The 22,350-nt window shown below is 37.1% G+C and overlaps 1 protein-coding gene across 5 annotated transcripts in view; it reads right to left on the reverse strand.

Moving 5' to 3' along the window:
* Positions 1 to 1,880: 1,880 nt before the first annotated feature.
* The window catches only part of LOC115521354 (SSX family member 2 interacting protein), a 43,669-nt gene continuing 23,199 nt past the window's right edge, over positions 1,881 to 22,350 (reverse strand). For 2 of the 5 annotated variants that reach the window (XM_030326536.1, XM_032594331.1), the window contains exons 5-14: positions 21,729 to 21,839; positions 19,971 to 20,106; positions 18,081 to 18,156; positions 17,821 to 17,998; positions 14,046 to 14,196; positions 12,164 to 12,300; positions 11,690 to 11,863; positions 8,755 to 8,869; positions 7,797 to 7,962; positions 1,881 to 4,640 (exon numbers count right to left, since the gene is read on the reverse strand). In XM_030326536.1, the coding sequence (XP_030182396.1) occupies positions 4,466 to 4,640; positions 7,797 to 7,962; positions 8,755 to 8,869; positions 11,690 to 11,863; positions 12,164 to 12,300; positions 14,046 to 14,196; positions 17,821 to 17,998; positions 18,081 to 18,156; positions 19,971 to 20,106; positions 21,729 to 21,839 (1,419 nt within the window). In that variant the 3' untranslated portion in view covers positions 1,881 to 4,465. Of the gene's footprint in view, positions 4,641 to 7,796; positions 7,963 to 8,754; positions 8,870 to 11,689; positions 11,864 to 12,163; positions 12,301 to 14,018; positions 14,197 to 17,820; positions 18,011 to 18,080; positions 18,157 to 19,970; positions 20,107 to 21,728; positions 21,840 to 22,350 lie in introns of all 5 variants that reach the window. The other 3 variants (XM_030326533.1, XM_030326534.1, XM_030326537.1) reach the window with 3 other exon arrangements.

Consider the following 22,350-nt stretch of genomic DNA (forward strand, 5'->3'; position numbering starts at 1 on the left):
CATACACACACACACACACACACACACACACACACACACACCTGCCTTAGGTAGCAAACCATCAATGCTCATCAAATAGCTGCATTTTCTATACCTCCTAGTCTTGTTGGTAGTGAGGCTGATTCCAGACGTCTAGGTGTTGGACAAAGCAATGCAGGTAGAAGGCAGGTCTTTTTCAGGTCTGGTCTGTAAAAACATCCACGACCACCTGCTAGACTATGGTTTTCCTGATTTGACAGCATCTGAGGCCATGAGTTCCAGATGGCATACCTAAAGATGGAGGAAGACTACCCAATTCACATCAACAAGAATTTCATATTGACCAATAATTAAGCTTTTGTATTGAGCCATACCGACTTAGTGTTTTTTATTTGTAAGATGGTCTAATAGTCTGTGCTAAGAATCAAGCTAGATGGGGTTGGAAATAGGACCCCATCCCCCCGGCCTCAATCATAAAACAAGGTTCTTACATTCTTAAGAATTTTATAGTGTATTCCTGACAATGAAGTACTGTGATACATTTAATTTAGTATTTTATGTCTCATTAACAAATTATCTTACCATGTGTTAAGCATTATACTGGGTACAAGTATTTCTAAATCTTAAATATATCAATATTGAGGTGGACCTTTTACCAGCGTCTAATCACAAACCTTCCAAAACCTTCTGAACCCCTCTGAATTCAGTTTTGTGTAAATGTTAAAAATTTACAATCTTAACCAGTCAAGTGAAACAGTTTTTATATTAACCAAATCATCCATCAAATATTATCAATTTGTCAATAATCAATTTATAGTTTGGTATTAGTCAAATAATTTATCAATTATCAAAATCACAATTTATCCACTCCACTTTTATATCCAGCCTGAAAAATTATATTTAGAAAAGGGACCAGAATGACCTACTTCAGGACCCTTATCAACATGTCCCAAATCTTTGCAAATGCATTTTCAACGTTTATTTATTTTTGGGACAGAGAGAGACAGAGCATGAACGGGGGAGGGGCAGAGAGAGAGGGAGACACAGAATCGGAAACAGGCTCCAGGCTCTGAGCCATCAGCCCAGAGCCTGACGCGGGGCTCGAACTCACGGACCGCGAGATCGTGACCTGGCTGAAGTCGGATGCTTAACCGACTGCACCACCCAGGCGCCCCTGCAAATGCATTTTCTATTACATAGTACTAAATGGTCTTGTGGGCAGAAAATCTTACACCGTTTTGCAGGTCAGTATTTTGATTGTAAAAAAAAAAAAAAAAAATGGAAACCCAGCAAAACAAAACGGTACTAATTACACAGTACTTCCCATAGGAAATCATGCAGACTCTTTAATTAGAAGCCCAGCCACGTCACTGTCGCGAAATGGACATACACGGTTCTGCAAAAGAACCACGAGTCCAAGTTTTATTGAGACTGAATGAATAGCAGTAAATGCTATTTCTTTATTATAATTTTGGTTTACATAGCCAGTCTTCCATTCAGCTCAGAGGCTCTTGGTGGCAGAGTGCGTGCACTTAGTCTGTCTTCCTACCCCAGTATCTAAGAATGTAGTAGAGTAAGCCCTGAATACAACAGGTACTTCATAAATGCTTACGAAGATTGAAAAAAATTAAGGACAAATATAGGGAAAAATATATTTACTAGCCTTCATGACCCATACTTACCTTAAATCCAAACCTAGAAACATACTTTGAAGATTTTTACAATAGGGCAATCGCATGAAGGGCTTCCTAGTTCACATCGTTCTGGTTATACACACACAACCTCTCCTGGCTTCCTGGGGCACTCTCATCATGCACCATGGAATGTGTTTTCCTACAAAAGCCGTGTTCCCACAAGCCTATACACACGTCTGGTAAGCAAAGGTAGGAAACGTGGAACTCTTTTCAAGTAACAACTGTTTTTAATTGCACCAGAAGGAAAACAATTTGCTGTGGACTATTCTGTGCATCTAAACATTTTAATACATTGCTTCAACAAACAAAGCAAAACAAGAAAACAAAAAACCTACTTATTAAGTTAAATTTTAATCTTAATTTTCTGCTATGATTCTTCTAAATTTCTCATCATCATAAATTCAAGATACAAAAGTTTAAGAGTAGGAAATAAAATTTTTCTCTTAAATTTTCTTTACCGTTTTTGTCCTTTGAAAATTCAAAATGGATATGCCATGTAAAAACAAACAAGATTTCAGTTACATATTGATGAACAAGAAAACATTTATCAGGAGGACTTTGAAGCTGAGGCTCCCTGTGGTGCCATCATGTAATCATGGCTTAATGTAAGACCGAAGCATAGTTGAATTATTAGTACCTTGCAAATACCTAGAGAAGGGGAAGGGAAACAAAATTCTAGGAGTTGTATGTGTGAAGTCAGGAGTTTTCCAACACAGAAGGCATTCCAATCATCGGGGAAGTTAAGCGTGATTGGGAATCGCTGGGAGTTGCAACTTACAGTAAAGCAAAAACTGATGCTGTTCAGTAAAAGCTATAATGTCTAGCAGATCTATGCAGATTTTTATTAAATACATAAGGAACCTGGCTTTCATTTGACTGTTTCTTTCACACCTTTTATTTCAAAATAAGTCTCAAGAGATTGTTCCTTCCAATATGAGAATTCAACCAGCTTAGAATGGAAACAGAACAAAAAATAGATGCTGCTTTGTAGAAATCCATTTTTGTCAAGTGCATTATTCGCTGCAGTAAGATTTATTTTAAAAATTAAAATGTTCTTTCCTGGCAAAGTAGATCATGGAAACTCCTGCCAAAAAAAATTCTTGATAAATGGATCAATGACTATTTCTAAATTTGATTGCCTTTCTTTGATCATATTATTGCTCAATAGTTAAAAAAAAAAAATCTCAGTTGTTTCCTCCTTTGGAATATGGTACAATCTCAGAAATTTTGTATCATTTCTAATATTTTAAACTGTGAAGAAGTGACCATGCATCGAACGGAAGGCAGTGACTGCTTTGCTTTCTAAGAGCCAGTTTTTTGAGACTATAAACGTGGCTATTGTGTTACAAGCAGTTTCGCTGTCTTATAAGATATTCTATCAGCCCTGAAAAAAATGGTTGCTACACAAACTCTTAGATCTAGTGAACGATGACAAAAATAAGACTTTTTCTTTTCTTAGCATGATGGATTTAAATGGAACACCCCTAACAGGGTGAGTGTATATAAGTGGTTGAACTACTAGAAAATGGGAAGGCAGATAAGCTTTACAATATCTAGCTAGAACTGGGATCTGTATAGGCTTCTATGTACAAAGACAAACAGGGTTAGGCACTGAAGCTTTTTGATACAAATTCTGGGAAAGAACCTGGGCCTACATTTATTATCATCGGTAACAAGAAGAAACATGCAATCAGTTCTGGAAATGAGATGACACAAGTTTATCCAGAGTATTATATTTGGATAAAATCTGATGCTTTTTACATTGTCAGATTTCTTTATCATTTGTGGCAAATACTCCATTGAAAAATTATTTAAAAATTACTGGCAACTATACAAAGCCCGAGCTGGTACAGATGTTGCAGTGCTAGTCCCCATCTAGTAAAGAGAAGATCACCATTCTGATATCTTAAATATCTTCTATCATCCCACGTATCTTAAACCGATATTCTTAACTTGTTTTATTCAAGGGTACTTTTATCTTGCCTCTATTATCCTATAATCAAAAGTCCTTTGAAAAATTATAATATCCTACATATATAAAAGTCTACTGCTGTAGAAATCTCAAAAATGCAATGTCAGTAATGTTAATTATCTGAAGAAGTCAGCTTCATGGAACAGCTTTTGAGTATTTATTGCTCAGATGCATTCAAAAAATTCTTAAACATAATGTGGCAATGGCTCTAATACATCTGTAAACAGAATACCACTAAAAAAATTTTATTGGCATGAAATACTATAATTATGGATGTGTAAAATTTTTAAATCTTAAAGCCTCTTAACATAATCATGTATATCTATGTACAAAACATACATAAATTTCACTTTATTTAAAACATATGAAAGAGGAAATTTCAAATCACACTAAACATAATAAATATAGAACTTGCTTTGTTAAAAATCTACAGTATACATTCAAGTAAAGGCTAAACTTCCAATGCCAACTATATAGGAGACAAAATTAAACATTTACAATAATCAGTTTCCTAAAAGTGCTATTTTTAATACCTATAAGAGGAAACTCATTCTAGTGCTTCTGTTTTCGACCAAACATATACATTCCTTTATTCACAGAACCAGATGCTTCTGTTACTAAAAATACATTATCCAAAGCTTTTATATCCTTTTAAATAGATTTAACATTTTAGCTCTTTGGGGGAGGAACAGGAAAGTCCAAACAAACAACTCAGACCACCTTAAATTAGTAGAGATGACTGACTTTATGACACACCCTGTTTCAACTTAGATGTGAAATCTGATGAACGTGTTAATGAAAACAGTTCCAGTCCACACGTCTAAGGTAAGTCATCTTTTTCAACATGGGAGTTGGTGTAGGTCAAGGAGCACCCACTATAGCAACCTTCCTGTGACTCAGGTCTCGATGCCATGCTCCACTTCTGATTTGCACATTCTCTTCCAACCTGATTTGGTTTAGTTTCTTCAGGAGTTATATTCAGTACATTGACTGAACTATTAGGAAAAGAAAGGCAGATCTTAATAACCATCTCCTCTTTCTTTTATACTTAAGCTAGGCTTGAATGTCTAAAGTCAGATTGTTCCCTTGTCCGATGCTAAGTCAATTGTGAAGATACACAGATAGGGAACAAAGAAATGTTTCAAAATGGCCTAATTTATCACTTTTATCGTATCTATCCATCTATTATTTTTCTGTTTACCCACTTATTTTATTTATCTCTTTGGTTTACTCAGAAGCGCTCTACCCAACTAATGCCTAAGTCAGATACAGGACACGTGGGCTTTGAAAGCCAATGTCCCTCCATGTCCCCATCTTCCTGCCACTATTTTGTAATCTGTTTTTTTTATACACACATCCATTTGTACATGCAAGTTGTCCTCTACCCACCCATTTACCCACACAGCTATTTAATGAGTGCCTACAAAAGTAGTAAGGAGTCCAGACTCTGAAGTCAGATGGTTTAGGTCTGTACACCAGCTGAACCACTTACTATGTCACTGTTTCTTCAGCTTCCTCAGCTGTAAAATGGAAATAATAATAGTATCTATCTCACAGGGTTAGATGGAACTGAGTTAACACACATTAAGTGCATACACCAGTGCTGAATTAATTGTAAGTGTCAGGGAGTAACACTCTTAGGTTCTGAATGTGGACACAGCTGCTACCCTTCAATGACACAATCTGAGAGCTATGCTCTGTGACCATCTCAAAACAAAAATAGCTGGTTAAATGATTACTTTCGAATCTAAGGGGTTAAGCCAACAAATATATTTTTATCAACTGAGTATCTTTTTTCCCCAAAAACGGGTTTTTCCCCCATAAATGTGCATTTTTTGTGACTTTGGTTTACTAACTCAACCTCGATGTGGCAATCATCTTATTACAAACCCAGATCTAAGGTGCTTCAGGAGCAAGGAGTCCAAATTTTCCAAATAACTTAAAATTTTAAGAACTATGTCAAGCTGCAACAGCTTCTCTCCTGAAACTAGTTACACAACTCTTTTCTGTGTTTTATATTCAGAGGCCAGTAACCACAAATATTAATAGCTCAATGGAGCTTCTTGATGCTCCAAAGTTCTATTTCTATGCCACTGATGTTGTTTAGTGTAGCCCTTGGAATATATGAAACAGAAAAGCACTTTTATAAACCATTTATATTTACATATATTTTTATGTTTATAGCCTGCTGAGGGCTTATAATGGACCAAGTACTGTTTTAAATGCTTTATATGTATCATCACTGAAATCTCATAACGCCCTATTATATAGGTACTAAATGTTGGACTTATCTTTACTAAACACAAAATAATGTCTTCAAGGAATGTTATGTCAAATATTTCATAACTAAAAATTAGATTTAAAAGAATTTTAGATACATAAAAATAACCAAGACAAATGCTATGTTCTCTCTCAGATATAGAATGTATTATTTGAAAATGGCGACTAGAATTTGTGTTATTTACATAGAGCACTCTAATTGGTCAAATTTGGGAGTTTAATAACACTCCGTATAAGAAAATACTCTGAACTTACAGTACCTTTTGATTGTAAATTCAACTTTCACTTCCGATACTCCCCCCATTAGTCAATCCGTTGGTTGAAAAGCAAAATATATCCCAAATCCAGTCATTTCTACCTTCATGTTATGACCCTTGTCTAAACTACCGTCACGTCACCTCACCTTGACTCCATTAATGTCTCCTAACTGCATCTCCTGACCTACAGGACTCACTCCTACAGTCTGTTTTCCAAACAATAAAACAGTCATCTTTTCAAAACATATCTTTTCCACTGCTTACAAATCTCCAATGCTTTATCTGTTGCCCTTAGAACAGTATCTGACCTACAAATAGAGATTGAAATACTTTACAAATGAGGGGCACCTGGGTGGATCAGTCAGTTGAGCGTCTAACTCGTGATGTCTGACTTGTGATTTTGGCTTAAGTTATGATCCCAGGGTTGTGGGATCAAGTCCCGTGTTGGGCTCCGTGCTGAGGGTGGAGCCTGCTTAAGATTCTTTCCCTCTGCCCCTCTCCCCTGCTCTCATGCGTGCTCCCTCTCAAAAACAAAAACAAAAACAGCAACAAAAAAACCTTACAAATGAACTGCCAGGTGTGTGTATGTGTATGGGGGCAGCAGAGTGGGGTTATGTATGAACAACATGGTCATAAGTTGGTAATTGTTGAAGCCGGGTGATGGCTATAAAGGGCACCATGACCTTATTCTCTCTACATTGGTATATATTTGAACTCTTGCATAATAAACTTTTTAACCCTACTCACCCAGGACCTTATAGGATGTGATCCTTGCCTACCTCCCACTATTAACTACCTCCTACCTCTTGGTCTTGCTAGCTAACAACACTTGCCCTCCACAAACACACCAGTGTCCTACACCTCAGGGGTCCCTACACTTGCCTGGAGGACTCTTCCCCAGGCTCTTTTTTGCCCCTCAATATTTAGAGTCTTAAACCTTTTAAAACTCAACAATATGTACAGTGTCTTATCCTTTTTAACCTTCATATTTTTGTTCTGAAATTCATTTATTTAACAATTCTTGGTCCAAGGGCTAGTAGGCTTCTTCAACACTTAGCTCCACACCAGTATCTCACTACCACAGGCAAGCGTGCCCCTGCTTTCTGGGGCACCTACCAAACTGGCACGTCCTCATGCCACTGTCCTCTGCTTTGGTTAAAAAGGAAAGATCACCACCACACTTTCCAAGGTATCCCTTTGTTCTTTGCTATTCCTCTGTCGCTAGGAATGTTCTATCTACTTAATCTTGGAATAGGCTCTGAGGTAGAATAGTGATATTATACCTTAGAATATGATTTAACAATTTGAGACAGAGAAAAATACCAAAATGCATCAGGTAATAGAAGTATGTGGGTTTCCTGGGGATAGGGAACAAATTTTTTAGCTCCCAGAAGACAGGGACCAGGATCTACTTTGTTTGCTACTGCATTCCCAGCACCTAACACTGTCCTTATATAATGGCTACCCAATAAATACTTGTAGAATGAATCAATCTACTAAATTCCTCTCCAAAGCCACTATTGTTGCTAACACTACAGATAGGCCACCTTTCCCTCAGCAGTGCAACTCTAGCAATGGTACAGATATGTGCAAAGATCACCCATAGACCAATACCTATGTTCAGATGCACAGGAACGTGTCTGGCAAAAGTCTGAAGTAGAAGGAGAAGCGGGAAGAGACTTCGTAAGTTTAGATGTGCAAACTGGAGACCCGTTAGACATATTCTGAGGCTTCTTTTGCCGTGACCTTGAGTGCATTGTAAGACTGTCCCGATCAGAACCTGTTAAAAGAAAGAAGAAAAAAAGGCAGTCCCTATGGTGAGGTATCAAATATAGTGAAGGTAATTAACTATGATCACCTGAAGGGTAGTGAGGTGTGAGATAGAACAAGTTAATGTGGGTGTTCACTTGAGCCCTTGACTCTAGTCTTGCTAATCTTGCCATCTCTTATGCATATTCCATAAACATCTAGAAGGATTTAGTTTTAAAAATATTTGGTGATCTCCAGGGGTGCCTGGATGGCTCAGGTGGTTAATAAGTGCCTGACTTGCTTTCGGCTCAGGTCACAATCTTGCGGTTTTGTGAGTTTATGCCCCACATTGGGCTGTGCGTTGATGGTGCAGAACCTGCTTGGGATTTTCTCTCTCTCTCTCTCTCTCTCTCTCTCTCTCTCTCTTCCTCCCTCTCTGCCCCTCCCCTACTAACGCTGTGTCTTTCTCAAAATAAACTAAAAAAAAATTTTTTTTAAGTATTTGGTGATCCCCAAAGTTTTATATTAATAATTTACAGTATTTTATTGACATGCATTTTCAGATTAAAGGGTTAATGGAGGGGCGCCTGGGTGGCGCAGTCGGCTAAGCGTCCGACTTCAGCCAGGTCACGATCTCACAGTCTGTGGGTTCGAGCCCCGCGTCGGGCTCTGGGCTGATGGCTCAGAGCCTGGAGCCCGTTTCCGATTCTGTGTCTCCCTCTCTCTCTGCCCCTCCCCCGTTCATGCTCTGTCTCTCTCTGTCCCAAAAATAAATAAACGTTGAAAAAAAAAAAAAATTTTAAAGGGTTAATGGAGTACTCACTTCCTGAGAAGGCACTGAAAAGTTTCACATTTTCTGAGTTCTGGTGGTCAAAGGTAGTCATATTTAAAAACTGTTGCTTTAACCAACTGGCTCTTTCTTCTTCAAATGCCTTTCTCTGTCATAACAAGCAAACCAAAGAAATACTGATCAGTATTTCAACATTCACACCGGTGCCACTTCCCATGATTTCTGTAGCTGTTGGTGTTTGCTTTCTGGCTACCATCTATATTTTGTAAGTCAAATGAATTAACCTAAAAAACTAAGAAAAACTTCATTTAAGAAAATCATATTTAAAAAATAAAAATTTACCCATCTCACCTAAAAACCAACTGTTATTTTCACATCTATTTTAAATAAATTCAAATGGATAATGCAAAAAAAAAGATAGCACATTAGAATTTTTGAACACACAGAACATTGTAAGTATAAAATTACAAATGACAGAAAAATACCCACTGTAAATTAATCACGTGAGAAAAAGAAGCTATGACCTCACCAGGCATCGCTCTCAGCCTCCAACCATCTACCAGCACCAGCAGCCACCACCACTAAACCACAAGAGGGCACACGTCAGACCTTCCCCTTTCCAACAGCCAATGATAATCCTCAATTCTCCCTCATCCCTCAGGTCTCTCGTGCTTCCTTCCCATCCTTCACTGGCCCCACTGACCAGAGGCAGACAGACTGTCCTGCAGAGAACTGGGAGTGGTACAAAAAGTAGCTAGAGGATCTCCCGGAATAGGACGGATACAGGGATTCAGAAAAAGGTTCCTGTAAGACAGGAGAAAATGCTGGTGCAAACGGATTTTATTTTCTGAGAAAGGTAGCTATTGATAAGATAAATTTTCACAAGTGTGGAGGAAACCCATGTCAGCTAAACAGCATATATCTTTCATTCATAAACACTAATACAAAATCATGCGTCCCCAGACATTTGAAGAAAACGAAGAGCATGAAAGAAAAAGAGCCAACATAAAGAGACCTGACTATAGGTAACAGTTCAAGAGCCTTTCGAAAAAATATTCTAACACAAATGACCAGATTTATGAACACCTGTAAAATAATATAATGCTCTACAAAAAGAAAAAAAATGAGGACACCAAAGACTTGAAAGATAAATTCTAAAATAAAAACTCCTTGGATGAAATGAAGAGTTAAAACTGATGGTGCTGAATATCAGGTTGGTGATGTACAAGATAAAGGTGAGAGAATACCCTTAAATTCAGGACATAAAGTCAATCTATGGATGTAGTCAGAAGGCCAACCATCTGTCTAATAGAAATGTTTGAGAATGCAAGGGAAAAAATACAGAATCAAAGAAAATATTCCAAATTGAAGAAATACAGTGTCTTCAGGCTAAATTACCTAGATATATCCTCATAAAATTTTGGAACTTTAAGAATATAAAAAGGAGAAAAGAAGAAGAGAAGGAAAAAAATAAAGCACAGGATATCTACAAAGTATTGCCTGTAGGTTATATGATAATCAGGCTGCTTATTTGCAAAACCAAACAGCAGAAGAAATGGAACAATGGGAAACTGAATTCTATATGCAGCCAAACCAATCACCTATGAGTGCATTTTTGGATATCCCAGAATTCAGAATATTTTTTACTCACACAATACTTACAAAAAAATTACTCAAGAAGCTAATACAGCAAATTGAAAAAGGAACCCAAGAAAGTAGATAGTGTGAGCTACAAATTGAATGTGATTCAGGAAATCCTAAGCTATAAAGAAAGTCAAAAGATTCACTACACAGTGGTACACGAAAGATTCTCTCCAAGGTGGCAAAGTCTTATTAACATAGAGTATTTTCTATGTGATCAAACATATTAGTAGGTTACAGAATGAATAATATTTACAGAATCATGATGTCATCAATGTTCTTTCCATTTTTAAGTCTCAACCTTAAAGTACATACACCTGGATTACACCGTAGGGCAGAGGACAAATGTGGTAACACCCAACGATGAGAAATAATAACCATAGACAAAACTTGGGAAGTAGAAGGGCAAGAGAAGGGGAACAAGGGTAAGTACAAGAATGTCTTCATCTTTCATTGCGGGGATATGGTACTGCCTCAAGTCAAGCACACGTGAAATGGAAGCATCAAACATATTATTTAAAAAAGTCAACCAAAAGAAACCATTTTTTAAAAGTGGTTTTAAAAAAGTATGAAGTATGTATGAAGAAGTCATATATAGAGATGAGGAACAGCATAGATGGGAGTTGCGGTAAGGACACTACATTCCTTATCTTTCATAGCCGGGAATCAATAGATTGTTATCAAGAAAACAAAGGCTGAAATACACTAAGGTTAAAACAGTACTTCTCAGAAGAATTACGAAGTTCAAACAGTGGTGACTTCTGAGGAATGAAATTGGTGGTAAGAATGGAGGACATTTGTTCAGTTTGTGGTTTTTTTGTAGGAGTTATTTTTTTAAACCATGTTCACACATTACTTGTGTAACTTTTGAAAGGGAAATATGTAGGTTAATATATCGTTAAGTCAAAAAGCAAGCTGTAGAAGGTGTATGCACACATCCCTGGGTGAGGGGGAGAGGGAGAACTTTTGTACTGCTTTTTGATGCCCACAGACAGTGGGAAGATAACAAATGTCCCAGAGAGATCTCCTGTGTGAAGCTAAACACTGACCAGTAGAAAGCCAACAAGAAGGGGATAACAGATGCTTAGAGTTTTCTAAAAAGAAAAGTTTCAATTCCCAAATCTGGTAAAGGCAAAACGACACCCTTCTATAATAGTTCACATGCTTACAATCCTTTCCAGTTTGTTATTTATAAGATCGCTGGTGAAATACTTTAGGGAACAACTGGATGGCAAAAAAACAATGAAAGGCAGAACTTCGATACATTCTGCTGGGCCTCCCCAGAACTTGCAAAAGCTCTACAAGGAAAGCTAATTGTTTAAGATACCTCCAATCCTAGGCGGATAGCCGCTTCTGTAAAGCTTCGTCTTTCCTTTTCAAAATTCTTTTTTTGCTCTCTAAATAGGGACCACTCTTCCTTGAGGCGCTCCTTTTCTTCCAACAAGTAGCAGTCTCGAAGCAGTGAAGTGGTGTCGTCATCACATGCAGTAGCAAGCTGCTGCTATTAAATTTTAAAACATAGTAAGTTCCAGAAGATCCCCGCAGCACCCCAAGTTAAAGCAAGGGACGGCAGGTCAAACTTTTGGGGAAGGACAGAAATGATGAAGAATCAGCAAGTCAATGGAGGACTCTCATTTTCCACTTGGCAAAGCCCCGCCTCAGGAATGGTACGTAATGTCCCTGTTAGTAAGCCCAGAACTTAGTTTAAAGCAGAAAAATGTCAAATACTACATATCTTCTGAAATAAAGGAATAAGGCCCTTTACAGGGGACAACAGCTTTAAAAGGTAACTCACATTTACCTGTAAAAGCTGCTGCTGAGTTTTAATCATTTCTTTACACTGTTGAATTTCCAACTCGAGTTTTTCAGTTTCTTGTTCATGGTCTTGTCGTGAGATTACGTCTTCATCATTGAAACCTTCTAAGTGTACCTTTGAAACTAACATAAAACCAGTAATTTGACATAGGTTTTACAGCCTCCACTCAGTTTATGGGGCGCCTGGGTTGCTCAGTCAGTTAAGAGTCCGACTTTAACTCAGGTCATGATCTAACAGTTGGTGCGTTCGAGCCCCACATTGGGTTCTGTGCTGACAGGTCAGAGCCTGGAGGCTGCTTAGAATTCTGTGTCTCCCTCTCTCTCTGCCCCTCCCCCACCTGGTGCGCGCGCTCTCTCGCTCTCTCTCTCTCTCTCTCTCTCTCAAAAGTAAATGTTAAAAAAATTAAAAAAAAAAAACTCTAAGAATTTTTCTAGAATCTCAACAGGTTTTCTAAAAGGTACCTATTCCCTTTGCCCTCTAAAAATTTCATAAGCTATAATAATAAAATTAAATTTATGGTATTTTACCACCATGAAAAAATGTAAAAAGCAAAGCAACTATAAAGGATTCAGGACAACTACAAATTCATACTATTTTCTGGACTCAAATGATATCTTTACTAGTTCTACTATGAACATTTAATTTGTAATCTGTATTTATTCACGATTATGTCCTAATTAAAAATGGACAACCTATATTCACAGAGGAGAAAAATAATTAACAAATTCATAAACTACTTTCAACACTTCTTCAAAGATCAATGCAGCACTACAAATCTTGCTCTCCAATATTAAATTCAACAAATAAAAAGTCCAAATATACTTGCTATTTACTAATAGACTGGGACTGAAATCAACAAAATCTCATGTAAATTAATTTTGGTACAGAATTTTGTTGATTAGTCTTTACTACTAAAGACAACTGGCAGTGAGTTTGTGACTTCTGACATTTAGAATAAATTTCCTTTCAACAGACTTCATTTACTGAGCAGAAACCTTAATTTTCTTGATTTAGAAGCATGCAACCTTCAAAAAATATAAAATGTTAAGAATACATTCATCAATGTAAATTTATACTATCTACAGTGACAGGAAATGGTGTCTAAAATAATACATTCACTCTTAAGTGAAAAAAAGTGTAGAAAGAATACCTAGTATTCGGTTTTTGTTTTTCATATACATATATATATATTTTTCATGTGTTTGTTTGCTTATTTATTTGTTTATTTATTTAAAGAGGGAGAGCACAAGAGAAGCCCAACACAAGGGCTTGATCCCACAATCCTGGGATCATGACCTAAGTCGAAATCAAGAGTTGGACGCTCAAATGACTGAACCACCCAGGTGTCCTGTTTTTTATATATTTTTAAATAAATTTTGTAAATGCCTACAGAAAAATCAAGAAAGATATGCACCAAACTGTTGAGTGTTAGCTATAGGGAACAGAAACCTGAATATTCTACTTCATATACTTCCTAATTGATACTTTAAACCTCTATTATATTGAAAATAATTTAAAAATAAATTATTAGGAACCTAGAAGTATGCAAGTATCTAGAAATAATAAGCAACAGGTTTATATTTATACCACATCATGATTAATAATTCTTCATTTCCAAGATTTAGTAAGACACTCAGTTTACTTCATTCAACTGTATACTGCACTCAGAGAAAGATTCACTCTGAAGGCAAAGTATTTTCTCAGTGGGGTTCAAACCTCACCTCTAGAAGTAGATAGAAGCTTGATTATCAAACTACCAAACTGAGTTCGAGTACTTCACAGCTGAGCCCATAACGTGGCTTTCTAAGTGACTGAAATTAAGAGCTGAATGTCAACTCACTTTGCATGCACTGAGGCAGTAAGTTACCTTGGTTATCAAGCTTTTCGACATGACTTTTCAAAATTCTCCACTGTTTTCTGATGCTGTTGGTAAGCTGCTCTCTCACAGTTTCACAGGAAAGGTCCCACATACTCTCCCTACTCAGTTCCCCAGCATCTTCCTCAGCATCAGAGATAACCTACAAGCGAGAGAGGTGAAAGGGAAAGACCAGTATCTTAAAATGGCTCTAGATACTCAGGCAGTAGTAATTATCAGAGATCCTTATCAAAATCATTTCTGCACCATATCTTAAGCATATGTGACCTAACATTTAAGATAGAAATTGTCCAATTCAAGTCTCTTCAAATGTGAATTTGAATCTAGTGATGAGAGTCAAGGAGCTGTGTGAGGAAGTTATTCATTACCTGTCCAGTGCTGTGTTAGATGCTCTCATATGTTAATTAACCCTCAAATCATGTTATAATGTGGGAAAAATGAGGCTTTCAGAAGTAGACACACTGCCCGATATCACACAGCCAAGAGGCAGAATGGAGATCTGAAGTTAGATCAACTTATCTCCAGTCCTAGGCTGTTTAAATAAATAAACCAGTGAAGTTATCTACAAAGTAACTGTGAATCCTATTTTTTTCATATAATTTTTAAAAAATAAAACCAGAGATTATTTTCCTTTTTACTCTACCAGCACATTAATCATAGGAAAATACAGCAACCACAGACATATGATCACACAGAATCAAAGCAGGATAAAGAACATAGGAAAACAGTATTAAAATATATTGAAACAATCTATAGCTACATAAACAATAATATATATTAGACAATAATAATATGTATATAATGTGCAGGTATATATACATATATTATATACATATGCAGGTATATATATGTCTGCATAACAATCTGCATGGTCCTATTTTATTATTAACATCCAAGAAAGTGGACAGAGATCTACTTTACTAAACTGAACAGTAAATATCTTGCTGGGGGAAAAAAAGAAAAAACATAGAAGATGAGAAGAAATGCTGGTTAGGCTGTTCCTGCATGCAGATGCAGCAGGAATGAGCGAGTGACTCAGTGTGGAGAGCTGTATCAATAGTGTGAGGTCAGCAATGGCTGCCAAAGTCAAGGTCTCCCAGGGGAAGCAGGTTGGGGAAGGGTCCAGCGTGGAGCTCACTATGACTCTGCTTCTTGCCAATCAATCCTCTGGAGCTACTTGCCAGTAATTCTTCCAAGAAGCTATACCTTCTATGTGTTAAAGCATACCAGAATACTATAAATCCATTACTTAAAACATTAATAATAATAATCGCTTTACACTCCCCAGACTAAATTAAATGCTAAAACCACAAAATGAAAATAAAAAGTTACCTTGAATCTTGGGCATATATTTTGGCTACAATTAAGTAAGAAAATAACTAATAAGTGAAACCTGAAGGCTACCTAGGCATTCTAAGGTTATACCTTACTCCCTTACTAAAATGCTCCAAAATCCTTAAAAGGACTGATTTAAATTATAAGAGAAAAAAGATCTAGAAAAACAGACCTTTTAAAACCAAGAAATATACTTAATTAAGGGTACTTCTCCAAACTTAAACATTTGCATTATTAAGAATTACACAGGATACTGGGGCGCCTGGGTGGCGCAGTCGGTTAAGCGTCCGACTTCAGCCAGGTCACGATCTCGCGGTCCGTGAGTTCGAGCCCCGCGTCGGGCTCTGGGCTGATGGCTCAGAGCCTGGAGCCTGTTTCTGATTCTGTGTCTCCCTCTCTCTCTGCCCCTCCCTCGTTCATGCTCTGTCTCTCTCTGTCCCAAAAATAAATAAAAAAACGTTGAAAAAAAAAAAAAAAGAATTACACAGGATACTAACCCACTGGATGAGTAGTGGTGAGGAGAGGGAAATTTAAATATCTGAGGAAGGTCTCCTTGATTTACTACTTACTCTTGCTGACTGAAAGCTGGTACTGTTTGTAAAGGTTGGGCCAAAACCTGAAGTAACTACAGGAGTAACAGAAACTATGCTAGCTCTGGGAAGGCATTTGTGGATTTTCACAACGAACCAAAAAGTGATGGACTTTGAGAGAAAAGGCTAACTCAATATAAAGGTCAAGAAGGTCCCAAACTGGAGAGTTTAAAAAGAACATCTAGGTAATGATTTTTTTTTTTTTTCTGAGAGAGAGAGAGAGAGAGAGACAGAGAGACAGAGAGACAGAGAGAGAGAACGCATGTGTGCAAGTGAGCGAGGGGCAGAGAGAGAGAAAGAGCATCCCAGGAGAGGCAGAAAAGAGAGAGAGAGAATCAAGGCTCGAACTTATGAACTGTGAGATCATGACCTGAGCTGAAGTCAGATGTTTAATGACTGAGCCACCCAGGTGCCTCAGATAACGATTTTTTTAAAAAAGAAAGAAAATAAGAGGTAGAAGAGGGTAGACTTATCAGCAGGACTGATCTGTGACACCACAAAGTAAACAGTCCCCAAATGTAGGTTTAAAAACAAGTTCTGATGGACTTGCTGACAATTAGCATTTTCCATCAACATTGCTATTTTCAGATTTTAGTCACTTGGTTGAATCCGGAATTTATACATGGAAAGCAATTAAGTTAAAAGAAGTTTTCACCATGATGTGACTTGTTCTTTCAGACCTCTGCACGTATCATTCCCCTTGCATCACATGCTTTCTACTCCCAAAACATACACCTACTTATTTTTAAGAACCACCTCAAATTCACTTGCTCTCTGATGCCTTCCTTGACTGCCTCACTTGCTTTGTTCTGCACACTGCACCACCCTGTTATAGCTCTTAACAAGTGTAACAGTTACTTTTCTACATGCCCCTTCTCCCCAGAAGAGCTTCTGAAGAATGCAATGGACTGAATGTGTTCTCTCAAATCTGTGTTGAAATCCTAACACCCAATGTGTGGGTATGCGGAGGTGGGGCCTCTGGGAAGTGATTAGGCCATGAAAAGTAGAGCCCTCGCGAATGGGAGGAGTGCCCCTACAAAGGGATTCTGGTGAGCAATCCTCCTGTTTCTGGGCATGTGAGGGTACAAGGAGTCAGCAATCTGCAACCTGGAAGACCTCTCTCACAGACACTGGCCCTACGGGCACCTAGATTTTGAACTTCCCGGCTCCAGAACTGTAAAAAATAAATTTCTGTTGTTTTTAACCACCCAGTCCATGGTAGTTTGTTATAACAGCCCCAACTAAGACAAAGGAAAAAGTCAAAGTCCTTTCAGCCTTTTCTTTCCAGGGACCAGACAACAAATTTATGGACTGCATGATTAGCTGGTTCCCAAAGTTAATGAATATTTCACTCTCTGGAAAGCAAAGCATGCTTAAATACGTAACACCTAAACTAAACTATTTAGAGGATATTCAGCACAGTACTTAAAAACATGAACTCTGGGGTAAGGCAGACTTGGATTTAAATCCTGATTTTGTCCTGTGTGATACTAGGTTAATTAGACTAAGGTGCCTCAGTTTCCTCAGCTATAAAATGGGGGATAATTATAATATGAAAAGCATCAAATTATAAGAATGAAACGAGACAATACTCATAAAGAGCTTAACACAGTGTTTTGGGCACAGATCAAGTCCTTGGAAAATCATCTCCCTCATTTCCCAGGGCATGTCTAGAAACATATCGGACAATTTTTTGGGTTGTCACAGTGATTGGGGGTAGTACAGCAGTGAGTGTCCTGTCCAAAACATCAGTAATGTCCCCCACTGGGAATACCTATCTAATGTTTTAATTGTTCGACTTAGCAATCCAAAACTGTATTAGAGAGGAAAGAGCCACTTACAGTTCCTGTACTATCATCTGCTCTTTCTCTAGGTTTCTGCTTTTGGGGAGAAAGAAGAGAAATCATTTCCTTTTTCATTTGCTGAAGAACCTTCTTAAGTTCAGCATTTTCCATTAGGATTTGTTTCTGACGATATTCATAATCATTCAAGAGAATTTTATACATTTCATCTTCATTCCTGAGAAAGAAACTGTCAGCATGAAAATGCAGTTATAGAAAGAAAAGTCTGATGAAATGTATCAATTTAAATTGGAACTTACCTGGCCTCAGTTTTACCCGTCCTCCAGGAGCCTCTTTTTCCATCAGCTCTCCCCACATAATTTAAAACTTCCATAGCTACAAACATGAACATGCAAAACAAAACCAATTCTTAACATACATACGTTTAAGTGTATAAAACCCTAACACACTATATACATACTGGAGACCTAAGTCAACCTGGTGCAGATTAGGATTTGGGCTCAGAAAGTCCAGGATTTCAAGTTCCAGTTCTCCATTACTGATAAACACTGAGATCTTGACAAGTTATTTACCTGCTAAGCCTGTTTCTTCATCAATACAGTGGGAATAATGAAAATATCTACCAAAGAGTTGTTGTGAAGAGTAAAAGATGTTGCTAAAACACTTAAAGTACTTGATAAATATTATATTATCATTATTAATTTTATCTTCGGGGTTGGCAAACTATGGCCTGCAGGCCAGATGCCTGATTTTTGAAATAAAGTTTTATTACAACACAGCCACACCGTTTGTTTATATACTCTTACACCACAAGTGCAGGGTTGAATAGCTGTGACAAAAGGCCACAGACTCCACAAACCTGAACACATTTACTATTAGAATCTTTATAGAATAAGTCTGCCAAGCCCCGCGTTGTCATCATCATCAAAGGAGCCAAAGCCCCTGACAGTATTAATTTCTCTTCTATCCTAGGGGGAGACGGAAGCAGCTGGCATAAGAAGGAAAGAAGATGACAATAAGTTACTGTAGTTTTAGGCTTGATAAAATCATTATGAAAATACCACTTCCAGGTAGGTTTGGACTAGGAGACAGCCAGATTCCCACCAAATAAGAGCTCTGTTACCAGAGTTAAATCTTCAATAAACTTCTCTAATTAGTACACTTCATACTTCTGGCATTTCATCTTGCTCTTTATTTAATTCACGGATGAACATGAGGTTAACCAATGAAGTTTAAGTTTGATTACCTAAAGATTTCCCACCTTGTCTTAATAGCTTACCCCACTTCCGATTTTCAGTAATGTTTAAAATAAGATAGCTGAATAACTAAGTCAATAGTGAGCTGCCTGCTGACAGCGGACACGGCCCACCATGTGACAGCTTGGGACATCTGTTCATCAGCTGTCATGTCAGCAAGTCCAACTGAGCTCCGTTTCCGAAACCACGGTTTAGGGTATTACTGTAGCGTGCAGGTTAGAGGACAACCTGCAGCCCACGTGGGAACCACTCTTCAATAAATAAATGCACACATTTCCTGTTCTGCATCTCACCAGGCCAGTAAAACCTTGCGTGTAGCTCGATTTTTGTGTGCATGGTTCCACTTTGTAATCTATGTCATGTACCTGAAATTATGCTTGGATGATGTAAGCTGTAAATTAATTTTCAAAAGAGTAACACTAGAAAGAAAAAAAAAAAAACGTAGGCACAAACAAAAGCATAATGTCCACAGTCCCTTCTTTAGACCAGCTGCTTCAAAAATGCGCAGCTACATTTAAAGGAAATGACATAGATGATTTGATGTGAAGAATAATTTTGCAAAGTTATTTCTAAAATCATATACTTTTTTTGGTACTCAGAAACTCATCTTGCCTTTTCATATTATCAGTTCTTTGCTATAGAAGATTAGAATATCCTCTGGCTTAGTTTTTTCTCTATGGAACCACAACTGCCATATTAAAAAAATATGTAATTCTTATACGCAACTAAGGAAGCAAAGCAAAATTATTTACTTTTCGCTAACGAGTTGTCTCAATTTCTAGTTTATGTGGATATATACCGTCTAGAGACATTTTATGAATAAGGCATAAAAATAACACTTCATGGGTTGTTGTGCTCCGTCTATTCACATTTCTTTCTTAGCATATTAGCTTATGCATTTACTTTGCTCTATCTCAGCCAGTTGTTTCTTACCTATTTTTTTATCCTTCTTGTTCATAACAAGTTGATGCAGACGCTCCTTTAATTTATTATATTCACGTTCTTTTCTCTTCATATCATGATTATATTGAGTAGCTCTACTTGCAATGATATTTTGTAATTTTTGTACCTGAAAAAAGCATTTTCCATCAAATGAGTCCCTTTATGACTGACAATCCCCCAGTTAAAATTTATAAATTCAAAAGAGAATAGAAGTCCTAGCATTCACCTCCTCATAAAATAGTTTACTCTAGGATTATTCTTTCTTCTCAATAACCACTGGAAATCACTTTGAAAAGTATCATTAAGTGAACCACAAAGTTTTTATTGTTTAATTCTGAAACTTCCAGAACTCCTAACTTTCGAAATTATCTTTTTCTACCCTCTTTACTCTACATTTAGAGTCTGATCATTTAGAATCCAGAAACTCTTACAGAAGTATTAAAGTGATCAGAGCTTCATCTGAAACAAGAATCAATGATCATTTGTAGTGACTTCCTTACATTACTTACTTGAACCACTTTATTCCCTATAAATCTGTGACAAATTAGCCATAGCACATCGCAGCATGTAAACAGGTTTATTTTTTTGTTTTGTTTTTAAACAGGTTCATTTATCTGACCACAAACAGCTCTCAAATTAGAGTAAGCCCAAATAGCAGACAGAATCCAGTTCAAATATTTGCTGAGTACCCACGATATGCCATGCCCTACTGTTCAATGTTTAGATCTACTATGGTTTCTCAGGCAACCCTTGATAGAAAGCATGTTCTATTCTATAATAACATTTTTAATCTCCGGTGAAGATGATCACATTTAACTCAATCCTTACTAAAGACTAACTACATTCAAACCACTTAAGTGTAATCAGCACATCAAGTCAACATTTTTCTGGGAAATAACTCAAGAAAATGTATAAGCAATCTTGCAGTTTAACTAAGATATCTCATTATCCACCAACGGAATATATTACCAGTCAAATATGATAAAATCTGTCTAAATCACTATAAGGTCATTAATGAAATATGCTCCCTTAGAAGTCCTTAATTATAGTTTAAAAAAACATACACAACACTGAAAATATTGTATTTTTACAGTTATCAAGTGGTCAGGGATCAAAAACTGCAGAGCAGTAAGAACATAATGGTTTCTTCATATATAAATTAAAAAACAACTTCAAATGCATGAACCCTATAGATCTAAATACTAAGTAACCACTATAGCAGAAGTGAGATTATAATTATGGTATCATTAGCAATCAGAAATAAGATTTTTAAATGTGAATTCCTTTTTTTAAAAACCAATAACTCTTAAAAAAAAAAAACAATAACTCTTGTGTCCATTTAGTCAAGTAACTGCTTGACTGTATGAATAATGGATTTAAGATAAAGAAGAGGGATGCCAGATATTAAACAGAGATATAGCAGAGAATAAAAGATCTGCATTTAAAGCACCCCTGCCCCTCGGAAAAAATATCAATGCATTTGAGTCCAGGCAGACATTACAGGACACTGGCTGTCACAAGCTATGGACCACTACACTAAACCAAATGAATCCTCTTGGAGCAGGGATGACACAGAGAGTTCCTGACCTCAGTTAAATATGCTGCAGTGGTGTAGAAAGAGGTCCACCATACCAATTTGACAAAGGATGAATTAATGATTCTTGTTTTAAGGTAGCCGTTATGGTCACCTCAAATCAAAGAAGAAAAAAAAAATCACTCAAACTTTGTCTTCAATAACTGACAACTCACTTCATCTTTTTCATTTTTCAGTAGCTGATGCAAATTCCGGTTCTTGCACTGTAATTGTCTGTCTCTTTCCTGAAGCCCAATCATTTCTCTCCTGGAGGTTTCCAGTTGTTCCTAAAACATCCACATGCAATCCTGATTAAAATTAACACAGGACTCAGAGCAAATGAATTTTTAGAAGAACAGTATAAACAATGTACACATACTAGGGTTCGTTAGCTAAAACTGCAGTTCAACGGCACACAAAATGTTTAGTTAAAACAATTATTCTCAAACAATACTATAAAGTTATAAATTTATTTAAATTCCAAAATGTTGTATGTATCTGACAAAAGAGTTTCAAAGCGGATCCCTTGAAAGGCTCTTCACTTATTCAAGTGATGCTGCCACTGGACACTTTTAAAATTTCCTTTTAGTACTTTGTAACATGGCTACAGCACACTCTTTGAGAAAGAACCAAAGTGATTTGGAGCTAAGTCTAAAGAAGATGGGTGACCAAGCAAGCAGCAACCCTTCAGGTCAAAAAAAGTGAGGCTCAGCACAATACTAGTTCTCCCTTGCAAGTGGGAACCTCTGACGATTTTCTCCAGAGAGGAACGGCAGCATTGCTGGAATCAGTATGGGA

This window comes from Lynx canadensis, chromosome C1 (assembly GCF_007474595.2).
Source record: "Lynx canadensis isolate LIC74 chromosome C1, mLynCan4.pri.v2, whole genome shotgun sequence".
Lineage (NCBI taxonomy): Eukaryota > Metazoa > Chordata > Mammalia > Carnivora > Felidae > Lynx > Lynx canadensis.